We start from the raw sequence: 13,966 nt of genomic DNA, 5'->3' as shown, positions 1-13,966 counted from the left end.
TTCACCCAGATACAGACCCACTCAGACAGTTATGCGCCCATTCACAGATCCACACAGACACTCACGCACCTACTCACAGACCCGCAGTCATGTACCCAGCAGGAGACCCACTCAGAAATTCACACACACACTCACACACACACACACACACACACACACACACACACACACACACACACACTCACTCACTCACTCACTCACTCACTCACTCACACACTCACACACTCAGACACTCAGACACTCAGACACTCAGACACTCAGACACTCAGACACACACTCAGACACTCAGACACCCACTCAGACACTCAGACACTCAGACACCCACTCAGACACTCACACACCCACTCAGACACACAACCACTCACGCACCCACTCAGACATGCAAGCACCCACTGAAAGACCCACTTAGACACGAATGTACCCACTCAAAGACCCACACTGACGCACCCATTGATCCAGTTGGACGCTGAGGCACCCACTCTCAGACCCACACAGAGACTCAAGCACCAAGTGACAGACCCACTCAGTCGTGCACCCATTGCCAGACCCACTCAGTCGTGCACCCATTGCCAGACCCACTCAGTCGTGCACCCATTGCCAGACCCACTCAGTCGTGCACCCATTGCCAGACCCACTCAGTCGTGCACCCATTGCCAGACCCACTCAGTCGTGCACCCATTGCCAGACCCACTCAGGCGTGCACCCATTGCCAGACCCACTCAGGCGTGCACCCATTGCCAGACCCACTCAGGCGTGCACCCATTGCCAGACCCACTCAGTCGTGCACCCATTGCCAGACCAACTCAGTCGTGCACCCATTGCCAGACCCACTCAGTCTTGCACCCAGTGCCAGACCCACTCAGACTCATGCACCCACTCATAGGCACAATCGGAGACTCACGCACCCACTCATAGGCACAATCGGAGACTCACGCACCCACTCATAGGCACAATTGGAGACTCGCGCACCTATTCAGACAGTTGTGCACCCATTCGCAGACACACTCAGACACTCTTAAACCCACTCATAGACCCACTCAGACACTTATGCACCTATTCACAGATCTACTCAGGCACCCACTCTCAGGCCCACTCAGATATGCATGCACCCATTCACATACCCACTCAGAGACTTACGCACCTACACCCTCTCAGAGACTTATGCACCCAGTCACAGTCCGACTGAGTAACTCATGCACCCACTCGCAGACCCAGTCAGACACTCGCACATCCACTCAGACACCCTCTGAGTGACATATGCACTCACAGACCCATGGAGACTTAAGCTCCCACTTTTTTACACACGCACACACACCTTATATGTGCTGTTGTGTTTTGAATTTGCGTTTTAGCTTTCCTAATCCACAATAGATTTGTGACTCCTAATTTTTTTTTAAAGAATTTAAAATGTTAATTATTTTAGTGTTTGGTAAAAGGATGGCTCTTAAAAGAGCTTTTGTGTTTGTGTGTAGATGATAACTACACGTAAAACAGGATGCAGTCTATCAAGTTGCTAAGAAACCCCTGTTACCTTTCTCTCAGAAATGTATCCTATCACCTCCATACATATGCTCATGTCAAAGCACAAATTGTCCTTGTAGATGGAGCCCATGTTGTGGTCTCTGTGGAATGTAGAAACCGTTTTCTTGACATGTTGTCTGGCTTCTGGACAGAATTTGTTTGACCACTTCCAGTTCTTCCCTTAGCAACTGTTAGAGTATACCAAGGCAATGTGAGGAAAAAGTGCCATTAATTAACCAAAGGTATCCTTCCAGTTTTAGCCAAGTAAGTGTGCCAAGGTGTCATTGCCACCACAGTGCACAATCATGATGTCTGGATGTTAGCAATCCACAGTGCTATCAACCAGGGGCAAAAGGGGGTGGTGATGGACGGATCATCTGAACCAATCAAACACTCACACCCAGTCATCAGATTTGGCTTTATTCCATCACCGTTCTTTAGCCCACTCTGCCACCCCAGTTCAGACATGGCCATATGCAAATCAGTGTGACCCTGTGCCTCATGGGTACAGTCCAGCCCGAACTGCCAAGCCATGCCTTCCCTGGACCGGAAACAAGCTTCCGAGGACTGGTTTCTGGCATTTTTGCCGTCTTTAGCCCGGCTTGGGATGGGTATGCTCAGACGTGAGTCCCATGCTCTCCACACCACTGGAGTCAAGCTATCCTGGCAGAAGACGGCTGATAGCCAGAAACCGGTCCTAGGATGCTTGATTCCGATCCAGGAAAGACATGGCTTGGCCCTTCGGGCTGGACTGTTCCCATGAGGAACGGACCAGAACTTTGCTAATAACGTTACCGTCTATCACCAAGTTCAATAAACAGGTACATAACAACATGTAAGTTCAATGATAAATAACGCTCCAAAATTATCTTACCTTTTGTGATACTTACCTAATGCTGCTAACCTCACGGTTTACTTTTTTGCAATGACTACAATGAAAAGGCTTTCAAAGCCACAGTTGCTCCCACTTTCATTATAAATCACGTATGGGACAGGGAGCGGATTGGAAGTGATGTGATATTATGGATGTGCATTATCTTCGTATACAGAGAGCACATGCACACTATATACATCTTAACATAGATATTACTCCAAGGTCCACACAGTCTGTGCACATACATGCCTAACTATCTATCTCTAGGTCTGGCAATGTCGAAAACTAATTTATTCTCCGTCCCGATTCAACTGAAACAAAAAATTTGGTATACCGAGCGGGTGCTCTTCGAAGCGGGGGTGTATATATTCCAATTCTGACAACAAAAGAAGTGAGGGGACCGCACACTGTCAGGGGGTAAACTGGGTTATTTTATTTCACCGAGAGGTAAAATGGGACAGGACGCATTTTGGCGTTCCGCCTTTGGAGACAGGGTGACTACATGTTTAAATAAACGAAAAAGCAATAATTTCCACTGCGCCCTTCACATAGGTGACAACATACTTGAAGGACTAACAAATCTGTATAGCCCACAGGAGCCATCTTAAAGTGAACAAAAATTACAAAAGCAACACAGTGATTTAAATACGTGCATAAGAATACGTGAGTGCAGTACAGCTCTATATGAGCAATTACTTAATCATTCACATAGCTGTGAAATATCAATAGTCTTTCAACAAGATTATAAACATTCAAAATACGAAATCAAGTTTTCCATAATGTGCCAGTTAAATCCATCCCGGCAACACAATTACAAAAAAAAAATATATATATATATATATATATATATATATATATATATATATATATATATATATATATATATATATATATATATATATATATATATATATATATATATATATATATATATATATATATATATATATATATATATATATATATATATATATATATATATATATATATATATATATATATATATATATATATATATATATATATATATATATATATATATATATATATATATATATATATATATATATATATATATATATATATATATATATATATATATATATATATGAATTTCTTTGTGCCAAAATAAATCCAACAGGGATATATATATATAAAATATAGGGATAATCATTACAGTTAGAAAATTATCAATTTCTCCAAGCTTCCAAATGGTGTGCGATGTGGCTGGGATGTTAAAACAAGCTCTCGGTAATCAGAAAGTGGGGTCGGAGCGGAATCCCAATGGATAGTGCCTGGGAAACCAATGTAGATTGGTAGACGAGGGCTTAGAAACTGGGCTACAGGCTGCCCACGTAAATTTGAGAACGTCTGGGGACAGTGGAGGACATGGAACCCTAAAGTAGGCCCGATGTGGAGAGGTCCCAGGAAAAGGGGGTGGAAACTGAGGCGGGGCCTCTACAGGAAGAAACCACGGAACATCCGCAGGGTTAGGAGTAAGCTTATCCATGAATCACTGACCGAACATGCATGGACTATCGTGATGGTTGGGGGAGAACCGGTATGCCTCACAGGTTTGTTTATTGCGGTTTGTCTCGTGTATCCACTTAATAAAAAGATGTTTTAAAAAACAAAAAAACAGTACTGGCAAAGCCAAAAGGTCAGCTGAAACATTTCAAAGGCAAGACCTATTGGCTTTGTCATTAATTGCTATTATTGGTATTCACATATTCTTGCTCTGCTCTGCAGGAAAGGTGGACCGCCGGCATATCTCACGGACTGAGTGGAAGATCTTAGCGTTTTGCAGGAATTGGCCGCAAGGTAATTGATAGTATTCCTGGGCCTCATTTTTGGTGAGGAAGACTTCATTTTGGTAGAGATCTCCAGCTGTAGTACAACCCCCTGTGCCCCAGCGGGATAAGACCATTACTGCTTGTATTTGCCAAAAGCCCAGCAACCATTTCAATGTTAGCATCTTCGTGTAGGGAACTCTGCGGAGCCCTAGTGTGGCCGCACGTTCCAAACCTCGTCAGCCTGGTGTACTATAAAAGGGCTTCGAGGAGGCTATGTATGTGGGATTCAGGCAGGTCAAGAGGGCACCTTCGTCCCTCCTAGGGCCGTGACACCCAGGAGCCTGGCCGCCCTTGCCCGCTGAGAGCCCCGCTCGTGCAGAATCGCTCTCTCCCCGCCAGGCCGCCTGCTCCCCTGTCACCTATTTGGAGCGCATCGTGTGCTCCCTCGCCCCTCCCGCCGGAATCCTGCTGGAGCGCGATCTACGCCCCGGACGGCCGCCGGTACGATTGCACGAACCCGGCTGCCCCGCTTTGCCCTTCATCTCGTGAGACAGGCCGCGCCGCCCTGCTGAAGCGACCCCCAGTACGGTCCGTACAGGAGGCCCTGGGCCGCGCCTGCCTGCCGGAAGCCGCCCGCTAACTGAAGATCCGAAGGTACACTTGTTTTTAGAAACGCACTGAAGAAGTACGACGCGTACCCCTGACGTGCGCTGCTTCACCCCGTACTTCCCTCCAAGGAGTCCGCACCGTACCAGTGAAGCCGCGAACACCCAAGAACAGCACCACTGAACTCGATAGGAGTTCGCCACGGACTCGGGGTCCCCAACGTTCTGATTTCCCCGCATCATTGTTTTGGCACGAACGAGTCGTACGGCCGCCCTACGACGCGTACTCCACCCTAAAGACGATCGCACCGTACGCTCCGCACCGCAAGACACATGAGCTTCGATCGGCCTGCCTGTCTTGTCCCGCGCAGAGTACACTAGCGCGCTGCGCCGCGCCCAGTCATCCACGAACTGTGCCACAAGGTCAGGGCCCGCTTGAGCAAGGTGGGGGGATCCTGTTTTTAACTTTGAACTTTACTAAATCAGTACTATTTAAGAACTTTAAAAGAACACTTGCCGCTTTCACATCCTTTGGTCTCATTGATAAACGTTATATGGTCTTGTGTTAACCCTGCATAAACTAAGTATTATTATATAACACTACGTTTTTTTGATACAACTTCTACGCCTGGTGTCCATTTGTGGTGGGTCATTGTATTTGCTGTATGTGGTCATAAATGCTTAACTGACTTAGCGCCCTGAAGATTAGCTTTGACTGCTCGCGCCACGCAACCTAAAGGGTGAGCAGGGGTTATTCTGAAGGGGTAGTTCCCTTGCCCTGAGTAGAGGAGAGGGTCCCTGCTTGTCACAAGTGCCTACCTGTGCCAACCAGAGACCCCCAATTCTAACACTATGTAAATTAAAGATTTTCAAATTGTGTTTTGGCAATATTGAAATTAAACTTGTATCATATTTGACATAGAGAGCAGTTACATAAAAGCACTATATAATGATTAGTTATTGCCCATGTATATATTCCACACCTAGCGAGCTACTAATATACCTAGAATTCACTATTTCACATAATTATCTGTTTTCACTCATTAAGATAAGTGATCAAAACACTATTGTCCCATTTCATCACATTTTATGAACACTTAATGCAAAGGATGAGTGAAATATTTATTGACAGTCAACCGTTTATTTATTTATTTTTATTTAGGGGAACAGCTCCTCTGTGAGGCTAATACCGTCTTGAAGTGTACACAAGATGAAAGTTCCCAACGTGGCATCTTTGGGAGATTGATTTGCACAAACTTTAAAGTTGCTTTCCTAACGGATGACCCAAAGGCCAAGGAGAATGTAGGTGGAAATGTTTCTAAATTGTATATTTTATACAATCTTATGTTGTTATTGTAGTCAGTAAATGCCTCCAAATTCACAGATTCTAGCTTGACTTCAAAGTACAAAGAATTTTGTTCCAAACTAGTTCACTATGTTATTATGGGAGAAGGACTGCGAGGGAGATAAATTGACACGGTTTATCGCGCGTGTGTGTGTGTGCGCGTGTGTGTGTGTGTGTGTGTGTGTGTGTGTGTGTGTGTGTGTGTGTGTGTGTGTGTGTGTGTGTGTGTGTGTGTGTGTGTGGCTCTGTGTGTCTGTGTGTGTGTGTGTGTGCGGCTCTGTGTGTCTGTGTGTGTGTGTGCGGCTCTGTGTGTCTGTGTGTGTGTGTGTGTGCGGCTCTGTGTGTCTGTGTGTGTGTGTGTGTGCGGCTCTGTCTGTGTGTCTGTGTGTGTGTGTGTGTGTGTGTGCGGCTCTGTCTGTGTGTCTGTGTGTGTGTGTGTCTGTGTGTGTGTGTGTGTGTGTGTCCGTGTGTCCGTCCAGACTCTCTTTCTACATCAGACAGTCCGATATTTCATGAATTCCTATAATGGGGCTGAGGTACAAAGCAAGCTCAGAATTCCTACAAAGTGCTCCAGATCTCCCTGAGAGAAGCTCATCAGTTTTCTGTATATAGGGGGAGGGGATGGTTCTTTGTCTAATTCTGATTCTACTGAGAGTCATTCTGATACTTCCATTCATTCTTCAGAGAAGTAGTGCTATCACCACCATTTCTGGAAGTACCTACCTTGAAGTTTTTTTTTACCATATGGGCACATGTTTCTTAGGGCAATTGCGGACCTTACGCTTGATATGAAAAATGTCATCATTGAGGAACTTATTGTGGATGGCCTGAAAAGAACTCTAATACCTCCAGATTAACCGGATGCCCCTGGAACCTGATGCATTACTTTGCTCTAGCTTTTCTCTGTAATATGACCATCCAGTACAGTCTCCGCCTGATGGCCTGTACCTAACACTGAGAGGTGGTTCTGCTGCAGAAAGAAGAGGAGACTCTGAGATTGGAGTTGCACTCCAGAAGGACTGAAAAGTTGTGCCAGACCTCCCAGGTCTCTTGAAAATTGGACAGTTATGAGATAACCACATAACTCTTGCTGTGAAATCAGATAGAGCAGTTACTCATACATTTAATTGTCCCACCGTTGCATGTTCATAGATAGAGCTATGCTTGCAAAAACCCAGTTTAACTCCTACTGTACAACAAGAGAAGATGTTGGCCATCTTTGAGACTCTTCCACCTTGCGTGCCCGCTCTTCCTTTCAGCCCAGCAAATGCAGTCATGATGTTCCTATGATTCACATCATATTTTTTTCTCTTGTGCATCAAGTTGGGCACACATCAATGTTTCTGCACTTTTATTTCTAATATCTTTCTTTTTGGATAATACAAAACGAAAGCGGTCCACAAAAGTAAGCATTCACTGCTCAAAAAAGTGGGAATTCTGAAAGGGCTGTAGTTTTATTTTGCCTCAATACTGAGGCCAAATGCAGGCTCAAACTCTTATTGGCAGTGACAGCAATATCAGCAGTAAAGACTATACTATCAACTGAAGCAGAGACAACCGTCTAAATGCTAAGGAACATTATTAAGCAATGACCGTTGAGCTACAAGCAACTATCTAGAAATAGCTCCCTCTCTCCTAGTCCATAGTTGTAGGAGGGTGGATACCTGACTATGGTTGCCCCCAACTTTTTGCCTGGTGTTTTTCTGGTTTTCCGACTTAGTTGACCTGGGACCCTGCTTTTCAGGGCCCCAGGCATACTGCTCTCTCTGTAAAATGGATACCTTAGGTACATAACCAATTGGGACTGGGCCACCTTATCAGACCCTGTAGCTCAGGGCATAGGTGTACCCAGGGCCTACCAGGGGCTGCAGCATGTATTATGCCACCCCTGGCTGGCCATCTAAATCTGACACAACTGGCTGCACGACAGCTGGGGCAAGGTGGTGTAATCACCCTTTGCTTTAGATATAGTATACCTATATCTAACCCTAAAATGGACACATAGATTCCTATCAGTCACTCCTATGGCAGGCCTTGACAATCCTGAAGGCAGAGTGCTTGGAATTATGTGAGATGGTGCTCTGGCATGAGCTGAGCCCGTTTGCAGCTTGCGGAACCAAGTCCTAATAGCTGTTCCATGATAACGCATACCATATACTCTTAAGTGCATTATAATCCTCGCAGTTATATGCTAACTCTGGTATCGCTTTATCAAAACATGTCGAGTAAGGTGTCATACGAATTGGAATACTAACCCCTCGCCAATTCTGGCGACGGGGTTAGCATTCCACCCTTCTAGAGGGACACGACATGTATGTAACTGTGAACCCCGGTTAAAGTTAAACGAAGCCTCAGCTCCACAAAATGGATGCTGCCACCACAGACACAAGTCTGACCTCCTGCTGCTGGGAGTCCTTCCAGTGAGGGAGGCTTGGACAAAGGGTTTCCTGTCAGGGGCGGTGCTAGCACCATCCCAGACAGGGTTTTGTGTATCCCGGGTAGGCAGGGCTTTAGAGGAAGGTGACTGCAAGTGGCACCCCGGTGCTCACTATGCATAGGCCGGCTAGAACCAGTTCCAGGGGCACACCAGCCCCTGAGCTGGGGAAAGTCCGGCATTGGAGAGGGGTGTAACCCCCCCCCTTCCTGGTCCCACCCATGGGCAGGACCTAGTCGCGTGCCAGCCCCTTTTCCTAGTATAAAGATAGGAGCGGGCCCCCTTCCAAATTAGATCATCTTTGAATCCTGAAACTACTTTCTACGAAAGGAACTCAAGACTTCTTCTTAAGATTTCTCCCTTGTGACTAAAGAGTAGTCACCCTGCACCCGCAGGCACCATCTAAGAACACTGCGGTTTGCTGCACGTCCTTCCTCCGGAATCCGACTGACCAGCACGACGAGACCCGGCTTCCCTGGCACCTCTGACCTCTACCTACATCATCAGCCCAGCTGAGATCCGTGGGTGCGACGAGACCTCGAAGGACCGGCCATCTTCAGAACTGCCCAACGCTTATCCAGCACGACCGCCGAGGGATCCTCGAGTGAGTGCTTTGGGGTTCGAGAAGCCCTAACCCTGAGCAGCTCCAGCACTGAAGTCCAGCCCCCCAGCATCCACCAGATCTGCGTGGGGCCCTTCTGCTCTTTGCTGCTCACCGCGTTGTCCGGCTACTTGCCTGCTGGCTTGTGGCCCTCTTGACGACGCTCCACGACGACAACACTGCTGGTCTGGTTGCTCCAGACTGGCCCTTGCTCCCCTCCAACAGAGGAGCACCCCGGACCCTCCTGGTCCGCTCCAGACGCCATCTTGAGTCCACCGCGTGGGCTTGCATTTGCCAAGACTTGTTGCCCCAATCCTGGGTCCAGCGACGTCGACAGCAGCAACCATCGTGGGACAGCTCGCACCTCCATCCTGGTCGCCGACAACACCTCCTGGTCCGTGAGACTGCAGAGCCCAGCGTCGCCCACTCACCTGGTCGAGGTGACTCCATCCGGTGCCATCCTGGTGCCCATCTGATCACTCGCTAGTGATTCAGGACTTGGTCCCCTCTGCTTACAGGTATCCTCCATCATCGATCCAGGCTTGGATCCATCCGAATCTCTTCACTGGTCCCCTGCCAGCAACTTCTTCTTTCAGGCTCCATAGACTGCAACGAGGATTCTCGACGTCTTTCCAGACCTATGCAGCCGCAGCCCCTGGGCTAGGTAACCTCAGCATTTCGGTGCTCCAGCATAGCCTCACTATCCAAGGGTCCAGATCCTTTTTCGTTTCAGCTCTACCTAGTCGGATTCGTCCGATAACACTAACTTTACGAAATCTAGCATCCATAGACTTTGTCCCGCATCCCGCGTGAGAGTCCACACTCTGCACCCAATATCCCTAGGCCTCCTGCTAGTAATCTGAAGGTTCAGTAGTCCAGTCCTAGCGATCCTAAATCTATTAGAGTAGTACTTACCTGCTAGTAATATCGCATTCCACTTTTGTAGTATATGGTTTTTCGTGCCCCTCGGGCATTTGTGTAAATTGTGCGACTTTGAGTATTTTCATAAGAGTTTTGTATTGTGCTTAGCACCCTGTCCTCATAAAGAGTCCAGGGTTGTTGTGTTCTAAATAAATATCCTTTTATTTTCATAACAACTTGTGTGGTGTCCTTTCACTTGGTGTTCAAGAGGTATCTGTGATGGTATAACAGCTGGCTTAACACGCCCTCTAGAGTTTAGCCTAAAGACTGCTCTTGTCCATGCTACTAGGATAGCTGGTCTACGGTTGACTTACAACCAATCATCAATAAGGGTTGTTTGGACTAATACAAAGTGGTCACTAGAATAGTGAACATTGTATATCAGGCCACCTTCTCACAATAGTCACTGACCTCCATAGATGGACACATGAAATCACCTTCTCGAGTGGTAGAATATCACAGAAAATGTATGGGAACTCCACAAAATACACTGCAAATCTTTTAAAACTTGTTCATCTGATTATTCCTCCAGCAGTGACAAAGTCTACATCTTGACCAGCAGTTTCAAAAGGTGTGTCCGCTCCTGGACAAATGTCCAGTAAGTAGAGAGCCCTTGTGTGAAGTGGAAAGGGATTTACTTTCCAGTAGGAAAGTGGGATCTAAAACAAGAGCTCCGAACTAAGCTTCAAGATTAGAAAGAAATCTGTTAAGAAAGAAACTTTTTAAATTCCTCCAGTAAATGGAACAGTTAACTTTAAGGACACTAAATGTAACTTCATGGTTAGTATTTTCAAATCCTAACTGCAAACAGCACTGCAAAATATTGAAGTTCATTGTAAACAACTAAACCTCTGAATGCGTATCCTGCATTTTAGGCTGATATCTTCCAAAACTTCATCTTGGAAATCCTTTGAGATGTGGGGCTCCAGATGCGCCATACCAAATTAGCATCCATTGCATTGCGGTTCCTGGTTTATTGTTTGGACACAAGGTACGCTAAATTGTATGATTTGAAGGAGGAATCATCATCTATTTATCACAAATGTATTTTCTTTCACCACCATCCCCAAACTACCGTTGGACAGATCCAGTCCTCATGTGATCCATGGCTGTTTGCATCTTTCTTGTACCTCATGCTCAAAAGCACATGATGCCTCTAGAGCAATGCCTGGTGGGCGAGTGCTGTCAAAAGTCAGGAATCGAAGTGGAAAAGCTGAAACTAGCTCCTGCTTAACTGCACTGTATCTCCAAGCGGTACCTGAGAAGCAAACATTTGAGCAAAGCAATCCAGAAGAAGTGCACTCTACAGGCAGTCATTACTGCACTTGAGGGATGGACTAGAAAGCTATATGGATCACCTGATGAGTTATGAAATCTGATCAGAGAGACAGAAATTTGTTGTAAAACAAACTAGGTCCATAAGTAGTTGTAGAGTTGGTTCCATGAGTAGGTTTTATTAAGTCATAGTTAGAGGATCAGCTTCCTTGCTGTTTAGCCCACACACTCCAACTAACACACTCTCAACCACACCAGTCACTCCAGCATTCCATTACCTCACCAAGCACTCCAGCATTACACAACATCACATCCATACTGGCTGAGCAGCAAGGAACAGGTAACTAAGGGAAAGGATGCATAATAACAATTTATCCAGTATTAGGGGTGTCTTTCATAGATTCACATGCCTGAATCATGCCCCGTCGTCGGGATGGGAGTCCCCGGTACATAAAGAAAGTAATGTCCTATTAGACATATTGGGCCTCACCAAGTAAAAGTAAAGGGCCTCACCTTAGTAAAGTATCCATGTCCTTTTGTAGAAAGGACCAAACTCTAGAGAAGAGCCAATCAGCTATCACCTCCCTCTAGAACCCTCCTAGAAGGAGCCGCAGTCCCTCAGATTTTTTACTGCACGTCGTTCTAAGGGAGTATCCTCTGAGCTCTGCTCAGTTTTCTCTTCTCAACTGGGTTTCCAGTGTTCTCTGGTACTATTTTTTGGTTTCTGTTCTATAGTTACTAATATCTTCATGGCTGAGACACCAAAAAAGGAACTTTTTAGGCCCTGTGGTTCCTGTAGGAAGAAAAGGCTACATATAGATGACCAACATAAAGACTGTCTATATTGCCAGTATCCAGATCATTCTTCCAAGGATTGCAAGGTATGTCGTACCTTCTCCTCTAAAACCCTCAAAGATCGTGAGGGACGCCTCCTAATCTGGCTTCAGAGGTTGAAAGATAAAGACCAGCTGGAATCTTCTGAAGAAAGTGAAGGCTCTTCAGTTTCTTCCAATTCTTCTCATAAGAGACCAAGAGTGTCTTCTGCTGGCCCTTCTACACAACCTACTCAAAAGAAAACACTGAAAAAGTCTTCAGAGGTCCTCTCTAAGGTTGTTCCATCGAAGGTGTCCTCTCAGGAAGTTCCCACCTTCAAGAAGCCAACTTCGACGCCGTCGACGACGACATCGTCGACGACAGCTTCAACGACGAAGAAAGCTGTTTCTTCAGTATTCTGTCACTGCGTCGACGGCTACTGTCTCAACGTTGATGGCAACATCGTCACTGACCTAGTTGACGACTACGACCTCATCGTCGATGGCAGGTAAGACCGTGTTGTCGATAAGCATCAAGAAGACACCGTCGACGACGAAGCAGTCGTCGACGCTGTGCTCGCAGACGACTGACTCGTCGACGATGAAGACATCCTTGTCAACGTCGACAACATCTTCGACAAAGACTCCGACCAGGACGCCGTCGACGAGATCTCCAGCAATGACACCAGTATCGACGACGGCATCATCGACGATAACCGCAACAACTACAACCTCCGTCGACGCTTCACCGCCGACTTTCACTCCGTCGACGGGCTTGTCGACGACGATGGATCCAAGTTTGAAGAGCACATATGTGCATCTCAGGATCACAAAAAAGACACGGACGCCTGCTTTAACATTGCCAAGTAGAGTCCAACCGCTGCCTCCAACATGTCTCCTTGAAGAGGAGGATTCAGATGAAGGGGACATGTTCCAAACTGCGACAAGCCCCTCTGAGCTTAATGTGAAATATCAGGAGAGTTCAGATGAAGATGAGGAGCAGGAGGAAGAATATCATCCACCTCCTCCACCAATGGTTTGCCTTCCTGCCTCTTTAGTCTCGGACTTGCGATACCTCATAACAGATTACAAGCAGAGGTTTCCACAGTCACCTGCACCTCAACCCTCTGCAGTATCTCTCTCACCAAGACCACAGCCTTCACCTTTAAATTTACAGCCGGATCCAGTCAACTTATCACATCCTCCGTCCACCGATGAAGACGAGGAAGATGACCAACATGAAGAGGGAGAGCTTCAATCTAACCACAATGAGTATTATTCCCTGCCCTGCTTCTCCAGTACAGGCACAAGCGAACTCGCCACCCAGAGACATCGGAGGGTTCTATAATGTCATTGGGAGGGCAGCTCAACGTTTCCAAATCCCCATGGTTTCTCTCCAGCAGGAATGCTTCTTACATGATTTTGAGGAGCCCTTCAAAAAATCTGTGAAATCGATACCTATAATAGAATACCTGTGGGGACAAGGTGTTAAACTGGTGCAAAACCCTTCCTCAGTACCTCCGATATTACCTTGCTTAGACAAGAACTATAGGGCGCCTGATACGGTGGAGAAGTGTGGCTCAATGGTTAGAGCGGCAGACCCCGATGTAAGAGGCCTGGCCCAGGACCAGGGTTCAATACCCGCCTCGGCGGGGTCTTGGGCTCAATTTCCTCGGACCTGATAATTCTCGCCTCGGTACCTATTCTAATCATGGGTCCCACTCTGCAACTCTGGGCAATAGCTTGCTTAATCTCCACAACGGCCCCAACAGCGCTGGGATGCCT

General features: G+C 46.6%; 1 protein-coding gene across 3 annotated transcripts in view; it reads left to right on the top strand.

Annotated features, from left to right (window-relative positions):
• The window catches only part of MTMR12 (myotubularin related protein 12), a 764,164-nt gene that overhangs the window by 256,520 nt on the left and 493,678 nt on the right, over nt 1-13,966 (top strand). For 2 of the 3 annotated variants that reach the window (XM_086960495.1, XM_086960494.1), the window contains exon 3: nt 5,956-6,095. The exons of the other annotated variant lie outside the window; for it this stretch is intronic. In XM_086960495.1, coding sequence (XP_086816621.1) covers nt 5,956-6,095 — 140 coding nt within the window. The remainder of the gene's footprint in view (nt 1-5,955; nt 6,096-13,966) is intronic. 3 annotated transcript variants of the gene reach the window in all.

This window comes from Lissotriton vulgaris, chromosome 3_1, assembly GCF_964263255.1.
Source record: "Lissotriton vulgaris chromosome 3_1, aLisVul1.2, whole genome shotgun sequence".
Classification (NCBI taxonomy): Eukaryota; Metazoa; Chordata; class Amphibia; order Caudata; family Salamandridae; genus Lissotriton; species Lissotriton vulgaris.
This window is presented reverse-complemented; position numbering and strand designations above follow the sequence as displayed.